The following is a 21,186-nucleotide window of genomic DNA, read 5'->3' as shown; positions in this document are numbered from 1 at the left end:
CTAACAAAATTGTTTTGAACGAAGTTAAATACATCTAAGTGCCAGTAGAGCCACCTTATGGAAAAATCCAAATGAATTTTTTGGCCAACCCAATCCTATGGCAAATGCTTGAGTCACATGACATGCTTCAAAATAAAATTTCATTTGTAATATAGACCATTTTAACCATTCTCCTAAATTGAAAAAAAAATACTTGCTTTAACTGGGGATCAACAAACATAATTAGTTAACTCTAGGTTATTTTAATCATTTGTAAGAGAACACTGAAAATATTCTCAAAACTCAAGGAAAAGTGTGTCTTTGCCTTTCAACTAAGAAGAAATACATAATAATCTTTCCAAGGTTAACACAGATGGTAAACTTCTTTTAAAGTATTTAGCTAAGTGAATTTTAAAGATAACCCATCTGAGTTTTGGTATCATATTACCCAGCATAGTAAACTTACTTATACAATACTTGACTATACAATACTTTTCCAAAATAGAATGTCTGGCTTTTTACACATCAGAGAGTTATTGGTGGACAGGCATCCAAACTGTATTCTCCCATGTAATATCTTCCCTCCAAGCTTTTTGGTCTGTCTGCTGCTCACCCTGCATGTTCTCCCTGCTGCATGCATCTCTGGCTAGTATATTTGCCTTTAAATGCTTTGGCAAACCCCACCCAGGGGACTGCTTCAGAACTGAGCAAGTTGGAAAGTAATAAAACAAAGCCTAGCCCCAGAGCTGACCCTGCCAGGTTGTCACTAGAAGTCAAAAGTACTATTGTTTTAGAAGGTCCATATGGTTCCCTACTCCGGTACCAGGAATGCAAGGTCCCTGCAGCATCTTCAAAAAGGGAGTGGGGAACAGTGAGTGGGTAAGCTAAACCACCATAATTCTTACTGAAATTCAGCCACTTCTTTCTTCATTAAACATCCCCTTGGTAGTTTTCATGAGATTATAGAATTCTGAAAAAGTTTATTCTGACAGATTTTCCCAGTTTAGTGGGAGACTGCAGTTTATAAACTCCTTATTTTACCTTTTTTGGTGGCATAATTCCTACAGCAATCTTTTTAAAAAATATTTTATTTATTTTTAGAGAGAGGGGAAGGGAAGAAGAGTGGGAGAGAAACATCAATGTGTGTTTGCCTCTCATATGTCTCCTACTGGGGACCTGGCCTGCAACCCAGGCATGTGCCCTGACTGGGAATTGAACCAGTGATCCTTTGCTTTACAGGCCTGTGCTCAATCCACTGAGCCACACCAGTCAGGGCTTCCTTCAGCAATCTTACCATATTAAATTACAAATAACGACCTCAGATACTCTTTGGTTACTCCCTACTGGTTACATTTTCCAGAGGGCCCCTGGAAAAACCACAAACTTCAGTACTTTTTAAAATTAGTAGTAAACAAATATTTCAAGTCAACTCATCATTTATAGTGTGTTACAATAATAGAGTCAAAAATCCTTTTTTATATAATCCTAGCAGTGGAACTGCTGGGTCAAAAGGCAGATCCATTTTTAGTTTTCTAAGAAAATTCCATATTGTTTTCATAGTGGTTGTACCAGTCTGCAAACCCATCAACCCTGAAACACCAATCCAAAAGAACCTGTGTACCCAATATTCATAGCAGTACAATTTACAATAGCCAAGTGCTGGAAGCAACCTAAGTGCCCATCAGTGAGTGGATGGATGGAAAAACTGTGGTACATTTACACAATGGAATTCTGTGCAGCAAAAAGAAAGGAGTTCCTACCCTTTCCAACAGCATAGATGGAACTGGAAAGCATTATGCTGCGTGAAATGAGCCAGGTGGTGAAAGACAAATACCATATGATCTCACCTTTAACAGGAACCTACAACAAAACAAACAAGCAAGCAAAATATAACCAAAGACACTGAAATTTAGAACAGGCTGACAGTGACTAGAGGGGAGGGAATTTAGAGGGAAAGGGTGAATGGTTTGCAGGAACAAGTATCGAGGACTCATAGACAATAACAACCAGGAGTGGGGGTGGAGGGGTGGGGTGGCAATAAAAGGCAGAAAACTGTACTTAAACAACAATTAAAATAAAAAAATCCTTTTTATAAGGATTCAGGAGGTCTCCCACTTATACTATTCAGGTTATGGCCATAGACACGGCTTTCTTAGAAGTCATACATTAAATGGCATATCCTTTAGGGATGAAATAGAAAAAACAAGATTGGGTCATAAGTACAGAGGATAATGAACAAGTAAGGATTAATCATAGGCTATTCAAATTGAATTAGACCCTACAGATTATCTAACCAACTTTTCTTACTTTACAGATGAGGAAAGTGGAGCTCAAAGAGATAACTCAATTCCAAGCTCATTTCTTTCCATTGCACTATGCTGCCAACATGTGTAGCTAGTTAGGCAGAAAGGTACCTCACTGAATCCTTTCCACTGATCTTTCCCCAAACAAAACCAAAAAGTTACCAAATGGTACGTGTGTTGAGTGCACAAAGATTATAAATGCTAGGTATTATACTGCAAGAAATGGAAGTTTTGTGCTTTGTTTTTTTTAATGTCTTTAAATAATGAGGAAACAGTCCAGAACATAAAGTTTATGTTATTACAAAAGAGAAACCAGAAAAAAGTTTCTGAAAATGCGTTTTTCCTGGCTGGTTCTTCTAACTATATACTACGTATGTATTTTAGAAAGAAAAGAAAAGGTACCCAGCAATGTTTTACTCCTGATTTTCTCAACTGAGACATTTATTTTACGCAAAGTCATTTAAAAAATTTCTTGGGGAGAAATGATCATTAATAACACAAAAATCACAAATCATCTTCTCGTGTGCTTAATCTGATGGTCATTTTTTGTATATTTATGTATTCCTTATACTAAAATTGGAAGTCTCAGAAAGAGAAATGTATAACAATCTGAACAAATTACTAGAAAAACAGGTGCTTTATAAATCTTTCTGTAAACTGCTTAATAAGGAAAACTCTTCCATCATTCTTCCATTTATTTCCCTTAAATTTCACTTCATACTTGTGAGACAATACTTATGTGAACAGTCCCTTGCTATCTTACAGAAAATACCTGAATAAGTATTTATCACCCAGTAATCTGCATGTAGTAGCAAATCAGTAACATTATTTTACTAAATGTACACACTAAAAGGCAATTGATTCACTTTTAACCATATGTTGCAACTAAATATTAAGATACCCACAATCCTCTGACTGGCTAGTAATTTTAACAGTTTGCTAAATAGGGCACTGGAAACTCAATATTTACATAATAGCTTCTTTGATATAGTGCCTGTTGAAATTATGTACCAAGTGCTTCATGTGTTACCAAGAAAGAAAAGAGCAAATAATAAAGAAATCATGAGACTCTACCAAATAGTTTAGAAAAACAAGTTTTCTATTTATTTAAAAATAAGTTTGTAGTTACTACATTGCAGGGACAGGAATTCTTACACATACATTCTAGTATAAAAGGATTCAAAGAATTATGCATCAAAACTAACATAGAAAGTGTCCACATAACAGTAAAGAAAGGTCCAATCAATATGTACAGAAAGAAGGGGCACTGCTATTGTGGTGTGAGACTGCCATTTATAAACATGACACTCCAGGTTTCTGGAAGAAAATAACAAAAACCTCAATAGAGCTAAATAATTAATTTGTCTTTAAACTCTGTTACTTATTACATACAACAAATTTGCTTGTGTTTACCGTTTTCTGTACAAAATAAGCATAATTTTAATTTGAAAATGCGTCAGTTTCAACTTTAACCCTCTAGGTCAGTTACTTTTTAAAAATTGAGCTACATTCTACTTGTCTAAATATTGTGACAGGATTCAATATTTTCTAAAAAATCCTTAATAAGAGCCCATGTCTTGCAGTTTTAATATGGTCCAAAAATGTAACTTTGTATTTTATCTCAATTTATAGTTTACCATTGTGATTAATCAATACGCATAATCTTAAAAGTAACAAGCATACGTGTGCATCTGCACCATTTATGTGTACTATATATCATCTCAAACCTATCCTTGTAGTTCCTTAAATGAAGAAACTCATAGCCACCCACTATATGTATTTGGTTTGTGCCATATAAGGTTGGTTAAATTTCCTGATGATTTTATCTGCATTAAAAAAGTATTTCAACACAGAGCTATCAAAACTAAAAGTAAGTATTTATAGCTCATGATATTTTCTAATTGTTTTACTGCAGTGTATACAAGGTTTACCTCTGGAGTGTCGAAAGTGGTACCTACAGGCTTCTGATTCAATTTGACCACTTCTCAGGTACTGCACTTAGTACGAAATGACTTTTCATTTGCAGTGATTAGCTCAGGATAATTAGGGACAAAAATAGTTTCTTAGTAAATGTAATATTTAGTTTGAATCACTTGGAAATTTGAGGAACTGAGGATAAATGCAATGAGAAAAGAAAGGGAAAGGTCTATTTTTCCAATTTTAATAGGAAAATAAATTCTCACCTAAAAATAACTAAACCATTTCTTAACCTATTATGTAAAATAAAAACTACTTTCTAAGTATGGGGGTAATTCACAGAACATAAAAGCACTTCCTCTATTATGACTTTTAAAATTATATATTTCCTGCATATAAGGAACACACGGCCCTTTAAACACTCAAGTATCTTGGTCCTTTCAGTCTACTCAAAAGTAAGTTTCAGATGAATGAAAATATTCAGAATAATAATTTGCTTTCATGAGATAGAAAACTAAAAATCAAATTATTTCCAGTTGACATTTGAGAGATACAGGTACATTGGTATATATAAAATGGAATGCCAGAATTAAAGTAAACAGTATTAACTGGATGAGCTAATTTATATTACAAATCATATTTTAAAACATGTAAGTGTTGCTAATATCGCATAAGCAAAAATGTTATTTCAATACACTTTTTAAATGTCTAATTAGTCCACTGTACTGCAGCAGGGGGACAGCTCTAGATGTGAATACAGATATGCCACGAGGACTGTTTTGCTGATCAGTGTATCTTACGTAATCCATTTCCAAGTGATGCTTAATTTCACCAAGTTCATGTCTCAGGTGTGGCCCAAACTCACAAATATTCTATATTGTTATTCTGATTAAATTTGGGGATGACAGTTTGGTGAAAATTAGTCTTCAAATTTGTAAACTTGTGCAGTAATAAAAATAATGGAAACAAAACCATTACATCTTTACTACATAAATATATGCAGAAAATAGTCCAACGCCGTAATAGCAGACCATTAAAGATAGTATTTTAGGAAAGTAAATACCTATTGCCTAGTTGTGATTCTATAATTAGATTATATGTTCAACTGCTCATTTGCAACATTTTAGAATTGTTTAAGATTTGACAGGGATTCAAGTATGTTGTGATGAGCAGAGAAAATATTAGGGTTAGGTACTTAAAAATATATAAATTGGTTACAATTTCCATGCATGTAACAGGTTATATTTTCAAAATTTTCAGTAAACTTGAGTTTTTTTATTGCTCACCCAAGACAACTGCCAACATTTCATTTTACCTATAAACAGTATACATGGAGTCACTGTCTCCAAGAAGGTATTTTCCAAATGCTCAAACAAAACAAAAATATGATGGTGACTTAAATTTCTCAACTGAACTTCTGCAATGTATAGAAGCTAAATTATAAAAATATAAAATCTAGATATATCTGGTATTACACTAATACATTTTAAGTGTTTCAATTACAAATAATCTCATCCAAGTCATTTTTGCTTTACTAAGAAACCAGTGTCTAATTATGTCCAAATAAGGTCATAAATATACAGTGTCTTTAGAACAGGAGTAATACATTTACTTGCTGCAGGTAAAATGGTAAATACTCATTTCTTGCTCAAGAGTTAGAACTAATCCATACACTGTAGTAGAGGTATATTCCACTCAGACTGTGTACGTGCTTCCTTTTTCTGTACACACTTTAAAACTGTACACATTTTTTTTACAAAAATGAATTTATAGTCTATTATTTTTTCTAATACAATGCAGATAACATCAGGAAATTACGTTTCAAATAGATTGCCTTCAAAAGCAACAAATTACTTTAATGACAAATCTCAAACATATACACTATTATTGTCAATAATGGTGTAACTGAAAGACTCATTTTACTATACAACCAAGCCATCCATTTCTGCATTATGAAGAGTTCAGCTACTGAATTTTATATAGTAAATATATTTGTTAGAAAAAAATAAATATACAAAAACCTGAAAAATTTGAAATTATTTTTCAACTGCAAAATCACAGCAATCCAGTTAAGATCTGGAAAATGGTTTACTTAATTTCAAAGGATTTCTGTACAAATTTAGTTACAAACAATTTAAAAAGTCCAAATGCACTGCTTTCCATTTGTCTTCAAAACAATTAAAGGACAGCTAACATTTATCCCTACCAGAAATAAGTAGAGAAATAATTATGTAATGTGTTTTGCCATGGTTCAATTAAAGTCTTTATTTTTCCACATTAGGGTAATGCTAATACATATTTTTTTCTCATCCTCACTTTAAAAAAAATGTAGTATCTGAAAATTTTGGTTACATTTTTATACCATAGCAGTCCTCAGAAAATACTACATTCTTTCCACTTTTTAAAAATGGGCAATAATTTTTAAACAATAGAAATGGTATTTATGTTGGTTTTTAAGGTATAAAATAAGTAATGTACCATAAACAAATAAATAACTGCTTTCCTTTTCCATAGCAGTACATATAGCAATACATTCTCCTAAGTCATATAATTATCATTTACAATAGACAACTTAATTTTACGAATGATGCAAAAAATAATAGAATACAAGGCACAATCATTAAATGGAACTTTTCTTTAGGGTGTATATTGACATACCAGCGTGATAAGGATACCATAAAAAGTGCAGAAAAAACACAATGTGCAATGAGACCACTGTATAAAACATGATTGCATAAAAAGTGATTTGGCCTATTTTAACTTTTAATAATTGAAAATAACCAATCTTCCCCTTAAAATTAAACTATAAAGTATGACATTTTAAAATTATTTTTATTCTACCACTATCTAAAAAAATCCTGAAGAAAAGAATTTATACCTGGGTAATAGTATAAAGTATGTGTTTGTATATATATATTTAATTATACCCATTTATCAATATATATACACACACACACACAGACATATTTCTTTTTAAATCATTTTAGGCTATTAGATATGTCTAAAGTTTAGAAATGACATTAATCCAGATCAATAAGTAAACATCAAATCCCATACCTTTTTCCTGTATTTTCCTTGAATCCTTTAACCACTTAAACACTTTATCTAAAACATCTCTGTCAAAGGACCCACCAGTGCATTATTTTCTACTATTAGTACCAAAAAAAGATACATCTCAGCATAACTCTTTAATAACTTGCTCTTTAGAATAATATATAGCCTTTCCTATATTGAAAAGTGTATGCTGTCCTGACAGTCAAAAACAGGCTTCCCACTGCACTGATTCTCAGTCTTTGGCACAATAAACAGAGATTGAGTGATTGATACAAGAATCAAGGTCTGAAAAATTAGACAGTCAAATGTTTTCCAATGTGGATATGTTTCCTTTTCATCAGTACATTTTCTCTTATGCTTGGCAGAAATGGAATACAGCAAAAGCCTCCTCTAGATCCTTTGTAGATCAACATTGTCCAATTAAAATTAAACTCTTTATGGTATCAAATTGTGGGAATTTTATATATTTATTTTTAGAGGAAACACATTTCTTAATTTACCACTGCTCTGGTAACATATGTCTTCCTAGGGGGGCACAACTTCTGTATCAATAGAAATGTACCTGGCTTGGTCAAAAATAATTAGTTTTAACATGAAATGCTCTATCACTAGGAATATTATGCTCCTTAAAAATGTAGCAGAACTGTCATTTCCAGAAATAAACTGGATATTCATTGTAGGTCCTCAATTCCTTTTTTCCCCCAACAGTGAATGAAATGAATATTGAAATGCATAACCTATCTAAGGGTAATAAATAGCAAACATTTAAAATATATATATATGTATATATTTATATATATTCATTTAAAGAAGTGAAGTGTCTTATTAAGTTTGTTTACTTTTTTTTTTTTTTGCAAATCAAATTATAACATCCCCTAATCCACCACAGCAGCAAGGAGGCAGAAACATTAGTTCTACATATTCCTTAACTGTACCTGCTTTATGATTCTGAAGTAAAATAGTCTGGTACACACTACCAACCAATTAAATTAGCTTTTGCTTTTTCAGTCAACTTTCGGACTCGTCCTCTGCTTGAAGTTCCAAAAGTCAAAGAGGTGTCTTCAAACAACAGCTGTCTTTGCTCCTCTTCAGAGTCATCCTCATTATAGAAAGCTGTCCTTCGACCTTGGTTTCTAGTTCTCATGTGGGGTTCAGAGCCTTTAAGATCTTCAAACTCTTCTTCCTTATCCATGGGATCATCTGTCTTTTTTCGGTTACTTCTCCTTAGCATTTTAACACTTGTAGGAACTATGAGATCTGAGTCTAGTTTTTGTGTCATCTTCCTTTTGGGCTTTCGACCTCCACGACTCTTTTTCTGTAACAAATCCTCCTGTACAGTATTAGTTTCAGAAAGGAAATTGCATGTTGAAGAAGGAACTACTTCATCTCTGATAGAATGCACATTATTTTGCTCTGCAGTTTCTGGCTTTGCATACTGTAGCTTTTTGGGCTTTCTACCCCTTTTCTTGTGTATAAGTTCACCACTACCAGTATTAACTTCTACCTTAGGTTTCCTTCCAGGTCCCCTCTTCACAAGTTTAGATGGCTGCCCTCCATGGCCATTCACTTGAATGCTTCCTGGTATAAGAGCATTGTTCTTACAATCTGTTAAAAGGGAACAACATCACACTTAATATACGGAATCACTTTTTTATTTAACCCTGAAACTAATCAATAAGGCCATTGCTGTAGTTACACATAATGACACAATCCTAAATATATTTTTACTAATAATAAAAGACAAAAGGCTCACGGTTTAATATTATTTACAGACATACCTAATTTTTTGTATCTTTATACCACATTTATTCTTTTTTAAATATATTTTATTGATTATGCCATTACAGTTGTCCTATTCCCCCCCCCCCCTTCATTCCCCCTCACCCTGCACACCCCTCCCCCATCATTCCCCCCTTTAGTTTATGTCCACGTGTCTCAAGTTCTTTAGATTCTATATTTCCCATACTATTCTTGCCCTCCCCCTATCTATTTTCTACCTACCATCTATGCTACTTATTTTCTGTACCTTCTCCCCCCTTCTCCTCCTCCCACTCCCCTGTTGCTAACCCTCCATGTGATCTTCATTTCTATGGTTCTGTTCCTGATCTCTAGCTGTCCTCTTAGTTTGCTTTTGTTTTAGGTGTGGTTGTTAATAACTGTGAGTTTGCTGTCCTTTCCCTGTTCATATTTTTATCTTCTTTTTCTTAGATGAGTCCCTTTAACATTTCATATAATAAGGGCTTGGTGATGATGAACTCCTTGAATTTGATCTTATCTGAGAAGCACTTTATCTGCCCTTCCATTCTAAATGAAAGCTTTGCTGGATAGAGCAATCTTGGTTGTAGGTCTAATTTTATTGTTCCTCATTTCAAGGCATCTTTCAGATAGAGCTTTCTTATTTTTTTTAAACAAATTGAAGGCCTTGGCAATCCTGCGTCAAGCAATTTTATTAGTGTCATTATTTCAACAGGCTCAGATGACAGCATTTTTTAGCAATAAAATACTTTTAAACATTATTTCCTTTAACGTCACTGCATATCTAATAGACTACAGTGTAGTACAGACATAAGTTACATGCATCAGAAAGACAAAAATTTGTGTGACTTGCTTTAGTGCCACCTTAGCTTTACTGAGGTAGTTTAGAACTGGAGCTACACTATCTCCAAGGTATATCTGCATGCATGCCACCATTATCACGATTCAACCCCCACTGTAACGATCCCCATAATAAAGGCCATTGTGCTTTATTAAAATTTTTTTCTGAGAGATTGAACTCTAAATATGTAGAGATCATGATGCACTGCCTTTCTGTAGTTAAAATGAAATCTATTACCCTTTCGGATGAAGGAAAAGATGACATACATGTACTACCACTAACTTTTTTCTTCCAAAATTCTGAAGTTTTTTGTTTGGTTGTGGTACATGATCTGCAATGCAGTAAGGAAATCCACAGAAATGGAAACTGCTTTTAAAGAGAAAGCTTCTTCATAATAGTATTTTTGTCATAGGTTAGCATTGTACTTCATAAATATTAAGAAAAAAACCATCAAGAGACTCACAAAATGTCAGCGCCAGTAGCAGAGAAGGCAAAACCCTCATTTCCTGACCCCTAAAGTACAAATGATTTTCTTTAGATTGGTGGTTTCTATGATGATGGGGCCGGGAGGAGGGCAGGGAGAAGTGTGTGAGAGCACCAAGTAGTTAAGCATTCTCTAATAAACAATTATATTTAATCTGCCTGAGAGTTCTCTAGATCTTTTCACTTGTTTTCCAGTAAGACTACTGACAAGAGTCCACGTACCCATTATAGAAGTTCTATGGATTGGATTCAAGAACTCCAGGAATGCCTTGAAATGGCCCAAATTTTGTGTGAATATGCCTATGTGCATTTTCTGGTAAAAGGACTACAGTTTTAATCAATTTCATAGAGCAACATATAACCTAAAAAGATTAAGTGCTAATGCAGTTCTCTTAAAAAGGAATTCAAGATCCTTAAAAAAAAAAAAAGAAAAAGAAAAAGAAAAGCCACTGATTTGGACCTGCCCTGTCCTGGTAGTTAACAACTATGTGGCCACTGAGCATTTGCAATGTACCTATGCAATAGAGAAACTGACTTTTTAATAAAATTTAAATTTGAAAACAGAAGCAGCATATATTTCAAAATACTGATTGTATGTTGAAATAATATTTTGGATAATAGAATGAATAAAATATATTAAGAAAATGGATAATTTTCTCTGTTATTACTAGAAATAGCTACTAGGAAATTTTAAATTACCTAGCTGGCTTATATTTTTACTGGATAGCACTGCTCTTGATTCAAGTGGTTAATTCATGTGTCAATATTTATGTAATAAGTCATCGTTAATGACTTATTTAACAGCTAATTGTATTTCCACACTGTACTGGTACTCTTATGTATTTGTAATACTCAAAAATCATAAATCAAATTGGCTATTGGAATTCCCCTACTGTAATGTCAGTACCAATTCACTATATGCATTTGATTTCATTAGGATTCTGTAGTGATAAAAGCAAGGCCAATCCACTATTTAAAACTTTTAATTCAGTTCATAAAGGAAGAAAATCTAAAACACTTATATACAAAGTCATCTTCCTATTTATTGAACTGAATAATTAGACACAGGAATTCAGGTACTACTATAAATAAACACATGTAAAAAAAAATAATTCGACAGTTTACCTGCCACAAAAGGCAATGAACAGGGTGTTCTGGAAATACAAAGTGCTTGACTTTGTCTAAAGAACCCAGGAGGAGACTTCCTGAAGAAGATGACATTTCAAAGACTTAAAAGTAGCAGAAAACCATTAAACTAGAAAGAAAAAGACATTCCAAAGGGGGAAAACAACACTGATATTTAGGGACTTTCAAGTGGTTTAGGATGGCTGAGACATAAAACAGGGAAAGCAAATAAGCAAAGCTGGAATATTAGGCACCGGCCAAGTAATGAAGAGTCCTGTATAATATGCACAAATGTTAGAATCTGATTCCATATATGACTGGAAAGCAGGGCAGGATTTTAAGTGTGTGTGTATCACTGTGCACTCTGTACTAGGAGAAAAATGATCAGAAAGATTGCTTTGGCTGCAGTGTATAAGACGGACTGGGTAAAGAAGAGTTAAGAACTGAGACCAATTAGAAATAAAGACAATAGTCCACGGAGAAACTCTGTAAACCTGAATTAAGGAAATGGTAGTGAGAACTAAGAGGAGGGAAGAAGCTTTAGAGATGTTGAAGAGGCAGTAACAATAGACCAACAACTGTCAAGCAGATCTGGATGTTTCAGGGAAGGCTAAAATGACTTTCTGATTTAAAGCTAATGTCTGTTGATAGACCCCAACACCATTAATCAAAATGAGGGCATTTCAATTAAAGATTAAATAAGAGGTTTCTGGGAAGAACATTGAAGATGAAATGGTTTAGATACAATTGGAAGTCCAGATATAAAATGCTTATCGAGAAATCTGTTGACAATAAGCCATAATAGTTTTAACATGTCATAGGGCATATTTATATAATTTACCTTAATCTTTCAAGCATAATGCCTTTATAATGAAAATCTACAGGTGAAAGAACTTGGAAGAATAACTGCAAAAGGCCAAAAATTGTGTGCTAGAATAGAGGGTCTGGCTGTGGACAACCCTAATGAATTACTACTTAGTAAAAAGGTTGATGTATTGAATTTTGTGATGAAATAACAACTAATTTTTCTAAAACAGTGAAGAATGCTATATGGGTTAACAAAATCCAATTTAAACTTCTTGGAAATAGTTTTTTTAGGTTTTGTCATCATGAAGTTAAAAACTTATCCTTAAAAGCTTTTGATTCTACAATTTGTTTTCATTTCCTTATAGAAATTTTTTTTTTGGCCTTTGAAGTAATACAGTTTGTTTTTGGCACGAAGGTGAAAATCAAAAGATGTTTCACTAAGTTTCATCTACTATACTAATACAGATGTGACTTGTAAATGGGCAACCTAAAAAGTTGATGTAAGTGCTAACTTCAACTTCTGATGAAGTGATGCACTTCAACAAATGCGTCATTTCAAAGAAAGATCTACTACTGTATCCTGAAAGATACAAATAACACTTACCTTGTTCGATGACAGTTGATGACTTTGAAAGAGTGGATGTCCTGGAGAGCACAGATGATTTCATTTTACGTTTAACTGGCTTTTCCTTTTCCAAATTTTCTTTTGCAGAATTACTCCTAGTGTCATGACTAAAGCTGGATTGAGCAGGACTTGAAAGAGTATTCAAGGTTTTGGAATGTTTCACAGAATTCTCTAGAACTAAAACACACACACGCAAAGAAACATTATAAGCTAAGAGTTATTTAACTTAAAAACAAGCACGAAGGTTGGGATTACTTGTAAACTGAACTGCTTAAATTAGCCAAGAGGACAAAACCTAAGTGATGCTTAAACCTTCAGGAAATCTATTTTCAAAATAGGCATAAAGAAATAAATTCCTAATTTTAGAACTTTAGAAGCTGTCCAGTCATTTCAAGATTATGAAGTCATGTCATGACAAACTGCTAGCAAGTCTGGATAGTAGGGTTTAAATTTAGGCAGTTTGGGTTAGAGTTGCTATTTTTAAACAATGACATTCCTTAATGTCAATTTTCTTATTAAAAATAATTTTAAAAAATTTTTAAAGATTTTATTTATTTATCTTAAGAGGGGAAGCGAAGGAGAAAGGGAGAGAAATATCAATGTATGGTTGCCTCTCGTGTGTTCCCTACTGGGAACTGGCCTGCAACCCAGGCATGTGCCCTGACTGGGAATCGAACCATGATCCTTTGGTTCTCAGGCTCACGCTCAATCCACTGAACTACACCAGCCAGGGCAAAATAATTTTTTAAATGAACAAAAACAATAAAGAAAAACCAACAATGTCTGCTAAAATTTACTGACATCATGTATATTTCACGGCAAGGTAAAGTGTAAATTTAAAAAACCATTATATAGCCCTGGCTGGTGTGGCTCAGTGGACTGAGCAACCAGACCGCCTACGAACCAAAGGGTTTGATTCCCAGTTAGGGCTCATACCTGGATTGTGGGCCAGGTCCCAGTAAGGGGCATGAAAGAGGCAACCACACACTGATGTTTCAGTCCCTCCTTTCCCCTCTGTCTAAAAAATAAATAAATAATATCTTTAAAAATAATAATTATAAAAAATAAAAAATCATTATTTATACTTCAATTTAGAAATTGTAACTGATTCTTACTTGTTTTCCCTGGCATTGTAGATGTATTAGTAGTTTTGGAACTAAAAGTCTTTGCTTCTGAAGAAGTAGACGGTTGCTCTGTGGTAACAGGATCTACAACCACCCGGTTGCTTCTGGTTCGAACTACAGAACTGGATTCTGTTTTACCATTTATCTGAGCAGCATTGTGCCTTGGTGGTATTAATCGCGTAGGTGTACAGAATGCAGAGGTAGAGATATCTGACTTAAGTTGGGGTTTCACGATCCTTTTCTTCCTTTCAGGGCTGTAAATAAAATAGTATCATTAGCTATTCTCATAGCTCTATATGGATGAATAAAACACAGTTTTATAAATACTATTGGACTCAATATTTGCACTATTATGAAATATGTTAAAACATGAGATTTGTAGTGGATTTCATATGGAATATTTAGTGAAGGATTGCTGTAAATGCTGTAGTTATATATGACAGAAAGCATGATGCCATCACTATCCTAAAAATGCTGTTTTACTGTATAGATTTAGCAGTTTGAATTTAAGCACTTACACTAGTATAGCTTTAGTTAAAAGATTAAAAATCCTCCACATCATAGGCACTTGCATGTCAAATATATCATTCTGCAATATAGGGAATAGTAAAGGAAGTATTAAAAAACATCGAGCTCTATTACTTAGATTACAAAGTTATAGATCAGCTGATGCTGTTTAAAAAAAATCAAATACCTTGATGCAACACTACTGGAAACAGAGCTGCTCCTGTTTCTTTTTTTCCTTCTTTTTGTTATTGTATTTCTTTTATGAAAACGAAGAGCAGATTTATAATCTGATAAAACTGAACTGATGTGTTCTTCAAAGAAAGCAGACAGGCGCAAACTCATGCTGTAAATCTATGGTAAGAAAAATAACTATTCAAACATTTCTCAAAAGACAATGTCTGTTCAGTAGATATTAACATATAATTTAAATATTTATCTAGCCAAAGTTTCAAAAATTTAAACTTTGCTTTTTCCCCCAGTCTCTTTTGATGAAGGGTTTTGATGAACCCCCAGTTTTGATGAAAACTGGGGTATTTTACAATTATTTTTGTAGTTAGACTAGGAATTTTCCCACCTTTGAGATTCTTAAAGAAAAGCCCTACTATGAAGTGAGATGGCTGATACAAACAATATTTCTGTAAATTCTTGTCATAATGAAACTATCCCTGAAAATGTGAACCTGTTTTCCATTGCTACCTAGAACTAGCTATTTTTTCTCATTTCATTTACACATTATCACCCCTTTGTGATGTAAATGAAAGTTTTACCCATTTTTATGAATCATCTGCAAAAAGTGATCCTTTCTATTAATGCAGAATAGCTGCAAAAGTAAGTCTACATAGCCCTAATATATACCAAAACAATATGCACGTAGTTACCTATTCAATCATACTACAAGAAAAGTAACCATTCCTCAACATTAGTGACATCAGCGTTAGTTAACAGAAGGAACAAAGTAGAAAGAAGTCATTCTCGTTTCCACTAGAATACCATTAAGAACATAGAAAGTTAGTAACTTTTTGCTCTAAATTTTAAATTAAGATGGCAAACTTTTTCTAATAATTTCTCTAATTTAAAAACAAAAGAAAACAATTTAATATATACCCTTGATCTTTTGCTCGGTGTATATGCTTTAGAATTACTAAAAATAAGTCTAACATCTTTACATAACTCCATTGGTGACTCATAATTCCCAGCCTCTAACGTTTCTCTAACGGTAGCAAAATCCATTGGAGTGTCAATGATGTCTCTGTAGTCCTAAGAGAGGAAAAACAGGAGGTATTATTATCATTACTACCACAGGACATTACATTTCAGCATAGGGATGCACATACAACTTCTGTGAACAAAAATCCTAGAACTACTAATAACCATTCCTTATTTTCTCATCAAGGCTCCCTTTTTTCTAATGCCCTATCCTTTATATTGCAGTCAACAGAAGAGTTTTCTCATTTAGAAGCTATTAAGTTCTGCTTTCCTCCCCTCATCCCTTGGGGAAAAGGTAAATGGTGGACATGTGTTGGAAAAGAGTGATTAAAAAAGTACTGAAAAATTTCATTCTGTAACTAAATATAAGTTTGATATTGAAAAACCCAAAACTTTATTCTATCTATAAATTCAAAAGGCTGTTGATTCACTGAAACATAATCATAATTAAAGAAAAAGTTGTCACCAAGTCTATGCACTTCATTTCAGAGAAGTGGAATCACCCAAATTTTATAGGCAATTGTGTATTAAAAAAAACAATAAAAACAAACAAATGAAAGCAGAAAAAAGCAAGAGAATAGCAGAAAATTATTTGAATATAGTGATCTCTTTTTTTAATTTCATTTATTTATTTTTAGAGAGAGAGGAAGGGAAAGAGAGAAACATTGCTGTGTGAGAGAGAAACAGTGGCCTCTTACATGCTCCCAACAGGGGGCCTGGACCTCAACACACGTATTGTGCCTTGACTGGGAATCGAACCAGTAACCTATTGGTTTTAGGCCAGCACTGGAAATCCACTGAGCCACACCAGCCAGGGCTGAATAGAGTTATCTTTTAATAGGGATGTATAGCCCTGGCTGGTATAGCTCAGTGAATTGAGTGCCAGACTGTGAAACGAAGGGTCACTGGTTCTTTTCCCAGTCGGGGCACATGCTTGGGTTGCTGGCCAGGACCCCAGTGGGGGGTGCTAGAGAGGCAACCACACATTGATGTTTCTCTCCCTTTCTTTCTCCCTCCATTCCCACCCCCTCTAAAAATAAATAAATAATCTTAAAAAATAGGGATGTACAATACTCTGCCTTTTCCATAGCCTTGGAGTATGTAACTATACTTTTCAAAATATAATTTGACTTTGAACCACCAGGTTTAATGTATGATTAAATATGTTTTACCATAAAGCAAACAGGATTTTGAAATTTACAAATGGGAACACCTATTTCTTCCTTAACAATCTCCATACTTTTTATTTCCTTTCTTGCCTTATTCCATTGGCTAGAATTTGCAGTACTATACTGAACAGTAGTGAAAATGGACATTCTTATCCCCAATCTTGGGGGGAAAACATTCAAGGTTTCATTATGATGTTAGCTATAGGTTATTTTATAAATGTTTCTTTATCAAATTATGAAAGTTCACCTTTATTGCCAGTTTTCTTAGATTATGTATTTGTCTATGTAACATCTATTCATCAGAGGGCCAAATATATTAACTAAACTTTCTTGTTTTCTGTATTCTTGATGCTCTGGCATTTGGGGCCTTACAGAACTGAGAAGATTCTGCCCTTCCCAGAGACAGCCAGTTCTTAGAGATGGCAAAGGACTGCACTGGGAACACTTTTTTATATGCAAAACCACCCGCCCCTTATCTCTCTATGCCCCACTGAAATTATTCAAAGTAGCCAATCCTAAACTGTTTACCCTGCCCTGCCTGCTTCTCTCACAGATATCCCAAGGAAGGGTCTGGCCAAAGTTTGTCCCTTGTTCCTGTCGCCTGCCACCTGATGAAATTGTGGTGATTCCCTGTGGTGCAAAGTGGAATTTGAAGCCTCTTCCTTGGAACCTGCGAATATCAACAAACTTCTTCCTTCCAAGCTTCATTCTCGTTTCCCCCTGGAAACGAGATAATGGTATTTACCATACCATTATCATATCCAACATGTGCATTCGTAGAACAAACAAAAGCCATTTTGTCAAATGCTTTTTCTGCATTAATATGTTCATGTGACTTATTTCCTTCAATGTGATGAATTACATCGATTGATTTTTGAATACCGAACCAGTCTTATATCCCTGGGTATTAAAAACATTTTGGTATTTAGTCATGGTATTAAATCATTTTTATATATTGGTGAATTCTAATTTGTTGACAATTTATTAAGGACTTTAAGTTTTTTCTTTTGTACTGTTTTTGTCTGGTTTTAATATCAGGATAATACTGACTTTAGAGGTTAAGTGAAGTGTTTCCTTCTCCACCTGTGGAGAGATTGTGCAGAATTTGTGTTAAATCTTTAAATGTTTGGTAGAATGCTCCAGAGAAGATATCTGGCTTTAAGAGATTTCTTTTTTGAAAGTGCAAATTAAATTTCCTTACTAGTTATAAGGCTATTCAAATAATCTAATCATATGGGGTGAATTATAATCATTTGTACTTTTAAAACTGGCCTGTTCAACTAGGATGTCAAATTTTTATGTGTGGAGTTGTTTGTAGTATTCCTTTATTATGCTTTTGATTTCTGTAAGATTTGTAGTGATATCCCCTATTGCAATCCTGATATTGGCAATTTGCATCTTTTTTTTCTTTTTAGCTTTGTAAATCTTAATAGTGCTTTCTTAATTTTATTAGTCTTTTCCAAGTATCAGCTTTTGGTTTTGTGAATTTTTTCTATTGTTTTTCTGTTTTCCATTTCACTGATTTCTGCTCTTAATATTTCTTCTGCTCACTTTTGGTTAATTTTATTCTTTTTTTCCCTAGGTTCTTAAGACTAACTCTTAGATTGAGTTGAGACTTTTCATCTTCTGATGGACTACTTAGTACTATAAATTTCCCTACATTGATTTAGTTGGATCCCACAAATTTTCACGTTGTATTCATTTTCATTACATTCAATATACTTGTAAACTTCCCATAAGTCTTTGAATCATGGATTACTTAGAAGTATCTTGTTCAGTTATCATCTGTTTGAACATTTTCTTGTTACATTTGTTTCTGATTTCTAGTTTGATTATACTGTGGTCAGAAAATACTATATGACTCTATGTCTGTCACTTTATTGTTTTCTTCTGTTTTTTAAAAAAAATTTTTCCCAATCTTATGCATCACTTGAACAGGTCTTAGAACTCCATTTGATTTCTCTATAATGTTCATGACTATAACTCTCTATAGTTTTTTAAGTGGTTGTCCAGATATTTTATAATGTATATATAATTATCAAGACATAATGTTGTCAACATTTTACCAGTTCAAGTGATAGGTAGAAACCTCCCCTACCCTTATTTCTTATCTTCACATTCACTGATTCTTTCCTCTGTTCTCTTCAGTGAGTTTTTATTTCAGTCATTATTTTTTAGTCCTATTCCCATTTGATTCTTAGTTCTTTTCTAAGACTTTGTATGACAAGGGATTTTTTATTGAAACCTGGGCATTTAAACCTTGTGTTTCAGTGGGCCTACTCTGAACCCACTCTTTGGCCTAAGAGGGGGCACCGCCTTATTACTACTAGGTGGGTGTGGAATTCCAGGTTTTATCTAACCTTCACTGATTGATACTCAACGATTGAGGAGTAGCTCCTTGAAACATCTGGAAGCGATGGGAATGCACTGATACCAGTTAGGGTGGGAGTGCTTTTGTTACTGCATGACCTCTTCTGACACTATGGGGGTGGCTTTGTTATCACGGAATGATGGTCAAATTCCAGGCATCCACTGACACCACCTGGTGAGGCAGGGTAGGGGTACCTCATCACAGCCAGGTGGGGGGTTATCTAGGCTTGGTATTTGGGAAGCACGGAGATGGCTCTCCAGTAGCCTTTGCAGGTGATAAGGGGTGAGGTCACAATTTTTTCTATGATATTTGGTTGGAGTAGAGCAGCTATCATCTACAAGTTGTTTATTGCAGAGTTGCCCCTTTCTTCCTCCACTGGCTGGAGACAGCACACTTTTCTGATCAGTACATGTTAGCATTTCTAGGTTGTCAGTTTCTCCAGTATCCAGAGTTGAAATATAAGGCAAAACACATATCTAGGAAATTCACTATTGTGTTATTCATCAGGTCCTGAGGTCCCTAGCTGGTTCTTCTTCTCTCAACCTTTCAGAATCTTCTTACATTTCTTTTATACATACCATCCACAATTTTTTAGTTCTACTTAGTGGGGCAAACTCGAAAAAGTATGTCTACTTCTTCTTCTCAGAAGTCCAATTACACTGTGTTTGACCAAAATATTTTGAAATGTTTGACCTATAATGTCTGACTTTAGAACCACTTTTAATAAAGTCACACAAAATTAGTCTTAGTATCTTTCACTGGTATTTGGATTTTACCAAAAACAGTGTACCAGTCTACCTTACGTACCAAATCTGGTCAAAAAAACATGGCCATTTACCGAAATTAAATACATTATTAGTGGAAGACTGTCATTTAAAAAAATATTTCAAAGACTGAACCCCTGACTATTAAGACAGCTGAAGGTTGGGCAATAGTTGCAAAACTGCTTTATGCAATGGGAACAACATCTGAACAGTGTCCAACCTCTCTATCCTCTTAAAAGTATCAAACTAATTTGACAAAGATATATAATTACTTGGATATTTAATATTATAACATATTGAATTTGCAAACTGAAAATGTTGGGAATATAAAAATTTTTAAATGTTTTGAAAAAATTCTGTTAAATGTCAAATATATGCACAGCATTTTGTTTTTCTTGGTTCATATCTTCAGTTTCCTTCATTTAGTACAGTACATAGTAGCTGGTCAATATAATTCTGTTGAATGAATACACAAAATAGAATATTGAACATGCTAATTTCCACCAAAAAGTTTAATTTTCATTAATTTTTTAAAGATTTTATTTATTTATTTTAGAGAGAGGGGAAGGGAGAAAGAGAGACAGAAACATCAACGTGTGGTTGCCTCTCATGTGATCCCCACTGGGGACCTGGCCCTCAACTCAGGCATATACCCTGACTGGGAATTGAACTGGCGACCCTTTGGTTCGCAGCCCATGCTCAATCTACTAAAGCTACACGAGCCACGGCTAAAAAAAAATTAATTTTTAAACTCTTGCTTTGGATAGTTGGTTAAACTCAAAATGTAAAGTAATTATTTTCATACAAAGGCTGAAATATGAAGAGCATAATCTGCCCTAAATATTCTGCTGGTGAGGCTGACAGTTAATTATAGTTAATTCTGAAGTATAAAAAGTAAATTATCCAGTTTCCTCTTCTTCTCTGTGACAGTAATAAAAAACAGTTAATAGCCATGTTTCACATCTCCATTAAGGAGTACCAAAAGAGACAAGAGATTAAATTAAAATTTTTTCTTCCTTCTGATACTTTGTCTGCTAATACCTTTAGCTGGTAGGAGAGGTTCTAAATATAAATATCATTCTGTTATTTTAAGTACTTAAGGGAGACTGCATTCACATATTACCTATTTTCTAAGAATAATACATATAGCTGTAGT

The 21,186-nt window shown here is 33.9% G+C and overlaps 1 protein-coding gene across 1 annotated transcript in view; it reads right to left on the bottom strand.

Annotated features, from left to right (window-relative positions):
• Nucleotides 1-3,360: 3,360 nt before the first annotated feature.
• PHIP (pleckstrin homology domain interacting protein) overlaps nucleotides 3,361-21,186 on the bottom strand; it is a 135,128-nt gene continuing 117,302 nt past the window's right edge. The window contains exons 36-40 of the mRNA XM_037142891.2: nucleotides 15,625-15,777; nucleotides 14,708-14,871; nucleotides 14,005-14,267; nucleotides 12,869-13,066; nucleotides 3,361-8,858 (exon numbers count right to left, since the gene is read on the bottom strand). Coding sequence (XP_036998786.2) covers nucleotides 8,227-8,858; nucleotides 12,869-13,066; nucleotides 14,005-14,267; nucleotides 14,708-14,871; nucleotides 15,625-15,777 — 1,410 coding nt within the window. The 3' untranslated portion in view covers nucleotides 3,361-8,226. The remainder of the gene's footprint in view (nucleotides 8,859-12,868; nucleotides 13,067-14,004; nucleotides 14,268-14,707; nucleotides 14,872-15,624; nucleotides 15,778-21,186) is intronic.

Source organism: Artibeus jamaicensis, unplaced genomic scaffold (genome assembly GCF_021234435.1).
Source record: "Artibeus jamaicensis isolate MK-2021 breed Jamaican fruit bat unplaced genomic scaffold, CSHL_Jam_final contig_387, whole genome shotgun sequence".
Lineage (NCBI taxonomy): Eukaryota > Metazoa > Chordata > Mammalia > Chiroptera > Phyllostomidae > Artibeus > Artibeus jamaicensis.
The sequence above is the reverse complement of the archived record's forward strand: the minus strand, read 5'-3'. Positions and strand labels throughout refer to the sequence as shown.